General features: G+C 37.2%; 1 protein-coding gene across 2 annotated transcripts in view; it reads right to left on the bottom strand.

Annotated features, from left to right (window-relative positions):
• Nucleotides 1–234: 234 nt before the first annotated feature.
• The window catches only part of SRBD1 (S1 RNA binding domain 1), a 154,053-nt gene continuing 141,628 nt past the window's right edge, over nt 235–12,659 (bottom strand). For both annotated transcript variants that reach the window (XM_004686235.2, XM_012727663.1), the window contains exons 20-21: nt 4,323–4,507; nt 235–1,082 (exon numbers count right to left, since the gene is read on the bottom strand). In XM_004686235.2, the coding sequence (XP_004686292.1) occupies nt 793–1,082; nt 4,323–4,507 (475 nt within the window). In that variant the 3' untranslated portion in view covers nt 235–792. The remainder of the gene's footprint in view (nt 1,083–4,322; nt 4,508–12,659) is intronic.

The following is a 12,659-nucleotide window of genomic DNA, read 5'->3' as shown; positions in this document are numbered from 1 at the left end:
CACCACCCCCACACCTCTGGTGTGTACCCCAGTTCTCTGTGCATAAATAAATAAATCTTAAAAAAGATGAAATTCTGTGCCACATCAAACAAAATCACATTTTTCAAGTTTCAGAAGCTTCTCTCTTCCCCAAAGGCATACCTTGTTCATATGAAATGTGCATGAGTAAGTGTCACATCTTTAATCAAGATCAACTCCTGGGTCATTCACTGAATCAACATAGCAAAAACAAGATCATGAGTCATAAACTTTATTGTAAGGGTCTGTACATACATCCTCAGAGAAATGTTTTGATCCATTCACTTGATGATTATATCAAGATCTGTTCTGTTCTGTCATGGTCATGAACACATCCAAAAGTCCTGATTATAAAGGTCCGTAAAAAGGAAGGATTAAGTATTGCCAGTCCTACTATGTCAAGAAATACTGTACAATTCAAATCAGTAAGATAGTTCCATACAAGTTCAGCAAGGGATGTTGGCAAGTAGAAGTGAAACAATCTGCTATACAAAATGCAAAAGGAGTCAAAAGATGAATTACAAAAAATAAAATTTTGGTCAGAAAATCATTACTACATAAAGCCATTTAAAGATGTCTATTGGTTTTCTTCTTCAAGAGGAAAAGAAATCCAACTGTTAGTTTGCTATTTATTCGGAAGGAAAAATAAGAAAAGTATTTAGAAAGTACTTCTTATATTAAGTGACTTTCTTCTCATCTGCTAGCTAGAATTCACAAACATCTAATTCTTAGAAGTGAGAAAATAAAATTAGTGTTTGGCCTTCAGTGAGTCCCTCACAGCACTCGAATGAGGTCCAGAGTAATCCTAGATCGGGGAATATCAATGTTGAGTACTCGAACTTCCACTCTTTCTCCAGGGCCTAGTCCGAGACTCCTTCTTTTCTTTGTTTTAGAAAGTTTTGCTTCTGTTACATTTCGTATGGGAATCAAACCTGATCTCCCCACTCCTATATCAACAAAAATTCCAAAAAGAGTGGCATTCTCAACTTTGCCTGTAAGAACTGTTCCAACCTGCAGATCTTCCAGGCAGACTATGCTTCTCTTGAAATCAGGTTTATCAAAATCTACAAGAAAAGGGGTGGGGAGGTTGAAAAGACAGTGTACATAATAAGCCATTGTACTTCACAGACATAGCATAATTAGTAAATCAGTATTTACTAAGTATCAATTGTGTGCCAGACTAGTATTAAGCATGAGGAGCATATAAGAATAGGATGCAAAAGTTGATGAAAACATAGACCTACCTTCAGAGAAAATACATCTTAATTGGAGAAATGGCATTCACACAGTAGAAGCCATGCAAGAAAATTTATTCAGTTTCTTTTCAAACTCTGTTTGCTAACCCATGAACATTAGCATTATAAAGATATGAGGTGATAAGAATATGTATTTTTTGTTCAAGAATATTCAAGGTTAAGTCATAAACAGTGAGGTTTATGAAGGTTTATTCTCCTATTAGATAGGAGATTGGGTTTTTTCCCGTAGTATCTGAATTGCTTAAAGATGGCAGAAAGGGCATCCATCAACTTTTGGTCAGACAATGTGGATGAAATGGAAATGTTCTCTCCCCACCTTCTCCCTACAAATCTGGAACCTGGGAATTCAACTACTATCAATTTTAAATGTATTGATCCAGTCAAAATGTATGGAGTCTTGGCTATTTAAGGCAAAGAAACAAAGATCAGCTAGTACCAAATCTACTTTCAATTAATCAAATATTTATTGATTCCTATTATCATTTCCTGGTCAAGCACTCCTTTGCATGCTAGTGATACACAGCTGAAGACCTAAAGACATTTTTGTTCTCAAGTTCTGTACAACCCTCTCTTCTTGTTCATCAGGGGTATTTTTCTATGCCCATTAACACTATCCCCTTGATGGTGGACAAATTATGCCAAGGAATCTTTCTGGCTCTATGTAAAACAAAACAAAAACAACAACAAAAGTTTTAGGGGAGAGAAAGTTAGAATTAACAATTTAAAAGGGGCTTTTGGATTATCTGGGATTCCATTTATCCATGCTCTTTTTGGCCCCCTTTCCTCGGATTACTGAATGTTGATTCTAATAACAAAGAACACATTCTAGGCTTGGATCTCTTTTTACTAAGACCTCATTTTCCCCTCCACCCATTCCATTTCCTTTTCCTCCACAGCTGTTGGCTTTATCCTGATTACTTGTTAAAGCTATCCTTTACATTTGTATTAACAACTGGTCATCGCTTTGTTCCCCTCCCCCACCCCAACCATTCTAAAATCAAGACTTCTTAAAAATTCACCTTTTTTCTGTTTAAAATGCTCTTTAAACCTCAAATCTCATTTCCCCCATAAAAAAAAAAATGTTAAAATTGGAATTGATCTGTATAACATCACCTGATGCTGAAGCAGTGAATTCCAAAAGCAAGAAACCTCCAGTAATATAATATTACACTGGGCAGGACTTTGTCAAAGCAAAGTAAAACTAAGTAGTTCATCAGAGTAGAGGAAGGATGGTCGCAAAACCCCATCGGCATTGTTTTTATGCTTGGAAACTCTTTTCCCCCCTTTTCTTGCAGAGGTCCAGCTGCTATAGATTTCCCAAGGGTTCCTGATCAGCTGCTTAGTTTAATTTTGCATGGAAAATCAGAGTCAGGAACTACTTAATATGTTCCTGAAGACAGCCTGGGCCAGTGAGAAATCAGAAAATCCTTTATGTACCATGCAAACGTTACACTTTGATAGCCAAGGCTCTATATATTCTATCCCCTGTCACCAGATTGTTTCTGATGAACCCACTCACAAAAACTAACAGCTAAGTGTTAATAAAATAGAATCAATTATGTCACTGAGAAGCAAAAACAGGATGATTTGGAGGAAAGGTTGAGACACCACGGAAAGAAATACGTCTGAGAAAAGAGAGAAAAGAGATGTAATATAAGTGTTTTAACACAGAAACATCCAATAGTCAAGAGTATGACTATCTGCCTTCCTCCTTGGGGATGTTTAAAAAATAAAGTTCTCAGACGTCTTAAAAAATTGAATCTGACATTATAGCAAAGGTCAATTCTAAAGTGTGTTTAAAGAAACTGATTTGAAGTTTCACTTGTCACACTGCAGTGCCTGGTAAGCTCACGCTGGAGCTCAGGTACCACTGTGTTTGCTCAACTAGGGGCATCACCAAGTGGCCCTCTACTTAACTGTTGGTTATTTAATTAAATAATGTAATTTGAGTGTTGATCTTCAAGCTGAGTCAACAGTGTAACGGATAATGGAGCAATGAACACATGACAGAAAATCAAACACTGACAAGAAAATCCAGAACAGGACACCCACAGCCAGAGACTACTTGCCAGCCCTCTACAGGGGTGATTCTAGGCATTCTCCCTCAAACCCCACCCTATTTGAGAACCACTGTTATCCTTAGTATTCCTGCTAAACAACACATAAAAGGCCATAAAAAGGAGAGAATTTGTCAACTGAAAGAACCTCCTTGGATGCATCACCTGGAGGCTTCTGTGCATACCTTTCCGTACAGGTCATATTGGATATTCTATTTTTCTCCAACCTTTCCCCCCAAACTTATAGAAAAGTTGAGGGAATACAATGAGCTTACTGGATAATTTTAAAATTCCCTTATTAAATTTTTTCAAAGCAGCATGTCTAATCACCTTAAAAGGCCTCACCCAGAATGCAAAGCTGGGCCCTAAACACATTATTGTAAAACCAACTATGAAACAAGTGCATGGATTCATTTAAATCTCAGGGCTTCCTCTTCAAATTTCCTTGGGAAGTAAGTCATCTGATACCTTAATTCTTTCTCACCAGGTCGTTGCTCTCAACAGCTATGAATGTTATACTTCCCTTACCATCCACCTGTGTTGAAAGTTGAGAGCATGTTTAATTACAAGGAAAATCAACATGGAGATGGTATCTTATTTGTTCAATGTATTCGATGACACAGAATCCAGGAACTTGGAAGGCTGTAATTTGGAAAGATTCACTTTTTAGTTTGTGAACTAAATGATTTAGCTTGGACTTCTGGTGCCTACAATGTTAAAACAGCCTATAAAAGGATCATGCAAAACCTGTGCTTCATGTACACAGCAGCAAATGTGTGATGTGTTTAGTCTTCTGTACATTGATAATGGGGATGGGAATCTTGAGAGCTGGCATCTGGCTTGGGCTGTGGGTACTCACCTTGAAGAAAGGTCACTATCTTTAGTTTTCTTCTCTATAGAATGGAGAGTAATGCATGGGGGTTGCTGTGAGGGTGACAAGAAGAGCGGAGGACAATGCAAAGGAAAGGTCTATTCAGGTTCAATTGTTTACCTGTTCGAAAGTCAAAGCTTTCAGGTTGGCTGAGACCATCCACGATGACTTGTAAGGTGTGCACTGTTGTTTGCAATCTTGCTGCAATTTTCTCTATTCCTTCTTTTTCAAGGAATAGATTCACTTTTTGTTGCATTTCTGGCTTCCCAATCTCACACAATGTTCCTCCAAAGAATGATAAAAACCTGCAAGAGGAATTAAAAAAACTTAATACTTATTAATATTATTTACTTTCTAATCTTCTACAGGTCACCTTAAAGTCTATCCATTTCAGATCCATATAGCAATTAATCATTCTTCACTGAAAATCTACTATGTGTCAGGTCCTCCCTGGTGGCACAAGGAGTTAAAGCACAGCACTATGAAGCTGTCACAGTCACTGCCAGGGAGGCGACCCACATGGCTGGCAGACCTCTCCTGACCCACCCGCTGCTCCCCTCAGCAGTGTATTTCAGTACATCTGTCTGTCCTGCTCCCCACTCTGTCTCTCATCCCATCCCCACATTTCTGGCATGTATCCCAGTTCTGTATGTATGAATAAATGAATCTTAAAAAAGAAAAGAAAATCTGCTAAGTGTGCCATGCTGTGTAACAGATGATCTGTCCGGGGAGAAAGAAAAAGAGACTAGATTTAGTTTCTTATGCAAGTTTCCACTGGAGCACCTGTTTAGAATCTGTATCAGAAATATTTCAGTTTAATGTTCACTAGAGTTTAGTGTCATATAGTTTCTAAATAAGGATAACTATATGTACTTCATGTTTCCTATAATCTTAGTGAGGAAAAATTGGTTGAATTTAGTGAATAGGCAAAGAATTGATGATGTCAAAGTCTAGCAAAACAATCCAGTAAGAATGGTCAGTGTTTGATAAATGTGTCAGATCCCTTTTTTTTTTTAACTTCTGTGCATCCATGATGATAGTGTTGTCTGTGCAACACCATCAGCCTAGTAATTCTCAAATTCCATCAATAGTCAAGCCAAACATGGACAAAATTATATCAAAATACATTAAGTATTCACAGTTAACAGAAAAAATATGGAAAGGGATATCAAAAGAGAAAAAGTAATTTTCTTCCAAAATGGAAGCAAGTTAGACCCCAATTACATAACCTTAATCTGAACATTATACATACTATACATTATGTAGTTGCAATATTTATAGAATAAAGATAAGTGCTTTTCTCCATTTCCTTTTTTTATGGCTACCATTTTCCTGGACTGCATAGCTGCCTCTCAATTACTGTTTTGGAATGCAGTAATAAATTAAGAAAAAAAAATAGAGGACTAACTGCATTTCCCTTCAATTTCATCTGGATATTGAACTGTATCTTACTTATTTGACATTCCTTGACTAGGTATTCTTTTACATCATTTAGTTCTATTTTTTATGGTTAATGGCACTTTTAAATTGTCAACACTGTAATCAGACAAGTAGTGTTACTAATACCCTCAAATCCTTTCCTCTAAAGAAATCTCTGGAAGACAAAAAAGGGTGGGGCATACTGGAGGCATGGCTATCCAGAGTTGGGATGTAACCCATTTGGCAGGTTGCTGCATCATCACAAAAGGAATGCTGCTATTTCCAGACTTTTTTATTTTTTGAATTGTGTGTCTTTCAGAGTCGGCATCTTCAGTGATGAATCAGTACTGATAATATGGTTATCTGGTAAAGAGAGCATTTAACTAGGGTGTCCTACATTTATACAGCTGTATTTCTGATCAAAACTGATTCACAAAACTCAACCAATTCTCTTGAGAATATATTTTGGCTAGTGTTCGAACGCAAGACCAAGGAATACGGGCTTGGTGTCCACCTTTGGAAATAAGCTTCCACTCTAACTGTTGGCCAACGAGATGCATACTTGAAGTGTTTGCCTGGGACTTCCCCAGCCCCCAGAGAGGCAGTCGCTATCTGTTAGTGCTGATGGATGAGCAGTAGCACATAAGGGCCTTGGTGACATGGAGCAGCTGTTGGTGCTCTGACTGACAGGGAGATGACACACAGACAACTTCTGCCCACAGTCAACTTCCTTACACAGCTTTCTAAATAACATATGTCCTGCTGGGCAGGCCTCCCTGGTATTTACCCTTTTGGCTTCATAGGTCTGCAACTGGCTATTTAGCAGAACATCTTTCAAATCCGCACTATTCTGACTCACGATCAACTGTTAAAATGAAAAATAAATTTAAAGAGGTATATTTATAGACTATAAATCTAGAACCTTGAATAACATTTTATAATTAAGGAAAGTAACTAAATAGCAGAAACTTCCCCCAAAGCACATACAAGCCTCTCTTTCAATAATAGAAATACTGGCTCAGGAGGCCACTTGGAGTCTTATGAGTATGGGTGTGTGTGTGCGTGTGTATGTATGTAACTAACTAACTACTACCAAAGTCACTTCCATATAAAGAAATTCTGTTTATAGTGGTTACAGATGTAAGAAGAAAATTGGTCTGGTTAACCTGGGTGCATATTTCAGATATCATTTTCATTTTTACACACATAAGCCTGAAGGCACTGGTAAATGAAATCGATTAAAAAAAAAAAAAGCACCAACGTGTGTTCCTAGCTAATGCATCATATTGATCAACCCATACTGAAAACAGTCAAATGCTTTTTTAATTTCACAAGCTTTCTTAAAGTTACAATCACTCTGCAGAAAAAGAAAAATAGCAAACAGAAGGAGAGGGGGCTTTAGATAGCATGCAGACTGAACTCTGGCTAAATAGACTTCAAACATAGTCAACTGTAAAGGCTGATACAAGACAGTGTTTTACCGCAGTAGCCACTCAATAAACGTCTTTTAAATATTCTAAGAAATATCTATTTTGTAAACTGTGAGCTTTCACTCTAGTATTGAGTGTGGTAAGCAACCTCTAATGCAAAGTTTTACTTTAGAATTTTAGTAGTGAAAAATAATAGCAATATAAAGTATTTTCTGGCTCAAAAGTACCATATAGAAATATACTGTACTCTTTGAAGCCTGGAACAATATAAGTTAGCACGTACTGATAAGGCATTAGGCATTATGTTAGGCATTATGTGAGTGCTTGATATCTGTTCTCATTTCACTTTGAAAAGATTCATGAAATTTAGGTATCATATTATATAGAAAAGTAACATTGAGATTCATGGAGGTTAATAACGTCCCCAAGGTGACACATTATATTCCTAGAATCTGGAGTTTTGTGGCTTATATGTCTGTCTGTGTCTGCTGATGACTATAGTTATGTCATAATTAAAGTGCTCTATCTCAAACTATAAAACAATAGGTTTAGTCATATTTCACCAACACAATTTAATGGTAGATTGATTTTGAACTTTGTTAGTTAACAATGATAAATGCCCCAAAGAAATTATTATATTCATGCCTTTAAGAGGATGATTCTATCAAAAGTCTTATGTCCACAGACCCACATGTCTCTGGAAGGCTTTTTGGTTTGCTAAGGACTGCTGCTGTTTTTATTTAATATGTAATTTCATCCATCTTACTTAAAGTAAGAAAGTAGCATAAATGCAACAAATAAGCACATCATGTTCTTTTAGCACACATCTGCACAAAGTTAAAATATAGACCATGCTGCAGAGATAATGCTTACTTTTTGAACAGAATGGTATATAAATTAAAATTGTTGATATTTTCAACAAAAACTTATTACAAATGCCAGCCTTTCTCTTCAAAGAGTAAGAAAATTCTTTGTAAGATTTTTCCTGAAGAATAAGACATTCTCAAGATTCATAACACTTCAGATACAGCTCTTCAGCTTTATGTAAAGATGCCAGCCTGGAGAAAAATATTTCAGAGCCCAAGACTCAGTTCATTACATTACAGCAACATGATACCTCATGGGGCACAGAAGAACCAACCACCATGCTACCAACTCCCTCACTTTAAAAACAACTTAATATTGGCCTGTGCTTGGTGGGCCAAGCATTCAGATTGTAGCTCCACAAAGAAGCGTGCTGCAAGGACAAAGTACCTCTAGTTGTCTCTTCACTCTCAATCAACACTTTTAAAAGAGATCTGTGTTCTTGTTTATTTTTATGTATTAGTTTCACTCAGTTTAAGAGAAATGACATGAATAAACAAAACATTAAGTGGAAGAGCACAGTCATTTTAGAAATCAATAATATAGACAAAGCAGGTTAGAATGTGTAATAAAGTAACTTGATAACAAATAATTTAAAAGGAGAGTTTATATTCTGAAAGAAAAACCAGCCTTAACTTCAGTAATAATTTGTTACATGAAATCCACAGATACTATATGGGTTTGAAAATTTACTTCTCTTGCTATCAAAGAGTGAATATAAACTCCATGTGACAAAGGAGAAAAACCTGCCACTCCTTTTACACCACCTACTGGGAGCTGAATTTATATAAGTGAGCATGGACCCAAGCACACTGAGCTGAGCTTATCCAGTGTGCTGGCTTTACCACATCTGCTATTTTAGTAGTTGGACCACAGGGGCAGCAGTCTGAATTGCAACTGGCTACTTAGCAGAGGATAATCATCATCAGAGAGTCTTTTCAAACTTCTAATCTCTTAAACTGATCCTTAAAAATCTCTGCTGGTGCAAAATTCACAAATAATGGAAAATCCAAGTAGAATGCATATGTTGGAGTGGCCCAGAGAATCACCTACTGTATTGCAGAAACCAGAAGGTATCCGGTGAAGATTAAAAAGGTTTTTCTTAGCATATAATCAACAACAGAAAGTTATAGTTATTTTTTCACAAGAACTTACAGATGATTGGTTTTTGAAAACTTATATACTGCAGATAAACTTAAAAAAGTAAGCCTTTCAGAAAAGGTAAGGGAGTTGTTCTGACAGCCCTTACAGAGTTGAGCCTGGGGGCATAGTTTTAAATGGTCAACGGTCAGCTGGGTGGTACCATTTGGAACATCTGTGGACTACCTGCATCTGAACACATTGTTGTATCTATGAATAGCAGAAAAAAACACACAAGAACTCAAAAGGTGATGCTGTTATAGATCAAGGAATATGGTTTTAGTTTTTAAGCATCAGACTGTTACCTACTTCTTTCACTTTCTCAAAAATTTAGTAAATGTTTAGATTTTTGTTTTTCAAAGATCTGTTATAAATGCACAGAAACTAAATACTCGATGCATGCTGTATGTAACACAACAGATCCTTAGAAAGCTGCTTTATTTTATTTTAGAGTTTTAGTAATTTTGTTAAAAAAAGGTACCAGTTAAAACATGCTTCCACAGAAATCCTCTAAAAGTTTAAGATATAAGATGATTCTTCTCTTTAAAAATAGTTGAGGAGGCCCTCCCTGGTGGCGCAGCGGGTTAAAGCACAGCACTGAGAAGCTAAAGCCACTTTCGCATGAGTTCGATTCCCGCCTGCCACGGAGGTAACCACATGGCGTGGCAGACCTCTCCTGACCTGCCCCCTGCTCAGCAGTGTACTTCGTCGATCTGCCTGTTCTGCTCCCCACTCTGTCTCTGGTGAAGCCTCTCACCGCCCCTGAGCCTCTGGCCTGTACCCCAGCTCTGTACACATAAATAAATAAATCTTTAAAAAAAAAAAATAGTTGAGGACATTGCTGATAAAGTTACATCAAACAAAATAGCTAAGATCAATACAATAAAACTCATGAATGTTACAAAGGATAAAAACATTGTGTTTTTTTGTGTGTAGTTTTTCCTAATTCAGTAGTACCACCTGCTTGTACATAATATAAACCATGACAAACAAATATATATACATCTACATCCAAATGTGCATGAACATATAGAAATGGGAAGATATACTATACTGAAATGTTGCTATAATTGCTAAGATAAATGCTATTGCTTTGATGAGTTCTAAAATTCTGTTTTATAAACTGCCTTAAAAAATCTGTAGATTAAAAAAAACACTTTTTTTTTACATTTAAAAAACTATTTCCCTTTCCCCACATAAAGGAAACTAGAGGAAAAAACCAATGACCCAGTATTACTTAGCTTGATCATACACAGATACACACGGATACACACATAATTATTACCATCAAATGATAGAAAAAATTTCTATTCAGAGTTCTACAAAGAAATGTGACAAAACCTCATCTGCCTGTTCTGCTTTCCACTTTGTCTCTGCTGAATCCTCTCACTGCCCCTGCATCTCTGGCCTGTACCCTAGTTCTGTATGCATAAATAAATAAATCTTTAAAAAAATGTGACAAAACCTGAGTTCCAATTTAAAATCATTTTTTAAAAGGTTAATTTATTTATGCATACAGAATCTTCTCTATTTCTAAAGAGATTTAATTATTTATGCATACAGGCCAGAGGTGCAGGGGTAATGAGAGGATTCACCAGAGACAGAGTGGGGAGCAGAACAGGCCAAGTGACGAAGTACGCTGCTGAGGGGAGCAGCGGGTGGGTCAGGAGAGATCTGCCGCGCCATGTGGATCACCTCCAGGGCAGGCGGGGATCGAACTCATGCAGAAAAGACTTTAACTTCTTAGTGCTGTGCTTTAACCTGCTGTACCACCAGGGAGGGCCCCCAATTAAAAATCATTTTAAAAGCATGTTCAATATGGAAAAAGACTATGAAAGATGAAAACAGAGCATGCGCCTGCAAACACTTAATAGTCTCAGTGTAAGTAGTGACAATATAGTTGGGACCATCTTCCAGTTATATCTGCTCCTTTACAGGTAGGATTTTTTGCAGATACACAGAAAGTGCTCACTAAAAATGATTTCACTTAATTCTACCAAAATTTATTGTGGGTGAGTGGCTTGTCTGAGGTCACCCAGCTGAAACCACAGGCTCTATACCTAAGGTAAAAATTGCTTTATGCCACATCTTCATTAGCACTCCTTACCCTTTCTTTGGGGGATTTTCTATGCAGACAGCAGATTTAGATCCCAGATAAAATTTGGCAACGAGGGCCATGGCCTGGGAACAATTTATTATTATTTTCAAACCAAATTCAAAAGGAAAAAGTTTGGCTCTTTTTGAGTTACTGAATAAGAGTTGGACAAAATTAAGTTAGTGGTTTCAAAGGCTGCAGACTCTCTACAGCTCAAAAACACTGTTTAGAATTCATATAATTTAATTTACTGGCTGTAAAGCCATAACGTGGATTAGTGCCTGTGAATTTGAAAGAGGAGGGCAAATAAAAAAGTAGTACTCAAAAACACAGGCTAGTGATGGCAGAGCTAAAATTAAAGAGCTCTGGCACTACTATGAGGTAAATTCCATGTATTGATGTAAAGAACTTTCTTTCTTGGGAAACAGTCATTTTACTCTAAATGCCCTCTTTGACATCAGGGAAGTAGGGAATCTTCTAAACAAAATGGAAAGTGTCTTAACAGCTGTCATTTCCATAAATCCCCTGGTTGTCCTCTGAATGGGCAGAGACATTTCTATCCCATTGAAAGACCAGGCAATTGAAGTCAAAGCAATTGGTTTATACTCACACGGATACACATGGAAGACAGGCTGAGATTAAAATCCATACCAAGACTGGGGACAGGAAGAGGAGGAGGGAGATAATGGGAGACTAAATCAATAGCTTACTGAGTTTCAGGCTCCAGACTAAGAGATCTAAACCTGAAGAGAACAAGAATAGGACAAATACTTTGGAGACAGACCAGTGGGAGCGAAGCAAATATAATCTTATGACTGGCCAGTAACTTGTGTTCTGTTTTCCTCCAATGGGCATTAGAGGCTGTTCCAGAGATGTGGGAGAGAAATCAGTTTTTTCCAGTCCCAAGACCCAGTGTCAATATTAATTAACAAAGTTAAAAGCCCCAGATTGCATCTGGGTCACATAGTGAAATTTCTTCCTGGGCAACCAATCCTTCCAGTTTGACAGCCCCCTTTTCAATCACAACAAAAATAACAGGAATAAAACAATTATAGCAACAACTTACTCTGCCCCAGTAGTAACTATTATAATTAACTATATATAATTAATTTATGTAATCCTATGAGATTCATATTATAAATAACCACATTTTACAGACAATGAAACTGAGATACAGGAAGGCTATATTACTTTCTCAGGTCAAGTAACTACGCTCTGAACCCAGGCAGTCAGACTTGAGTGCTGCCTCCAAACTGACCTAGGGGGAAGCTGGGCACCATCTCATCAGCTGTTAATCACTTCCTAGCTTTTATCACCAGTCTTTACTAAAACTCCATGTAGGGTGTGTGATGAGACAGTATATAAGACATTAGCTATGATGGGACCCTCCCTGGTGGTGCAGCAGGTTAAAGCACAGCATTAAGAAGAAAGCCACTTCCATACAATGGAACAAAGAAAATTTGTTCAGCAAGTGGTGCTGGGAAAACTGGGAAGCTACATGCAAAAAAA

Source organism: Condylura cristata, unplaced genomic scaffold (genome assembly GCF_000260355.1).
Source record: "Condylura cristata isolate star-nosed mole 26May11 unplaced genomic scaffold, ConCri1.0 scaffold00020, whole genome shotgun sequence".
Lineage (NCBI taxonomy): Eukaryota > Metazoa > Chordata > Mammalia > Eulipotyphla > Talpidae > Condylura > Condylura cristata.
The sequence above is the reverse complement of the archived record's forward strand: the minus strand, read 5'-3'. Positions and strand labels throughout refer to the sequence as shown.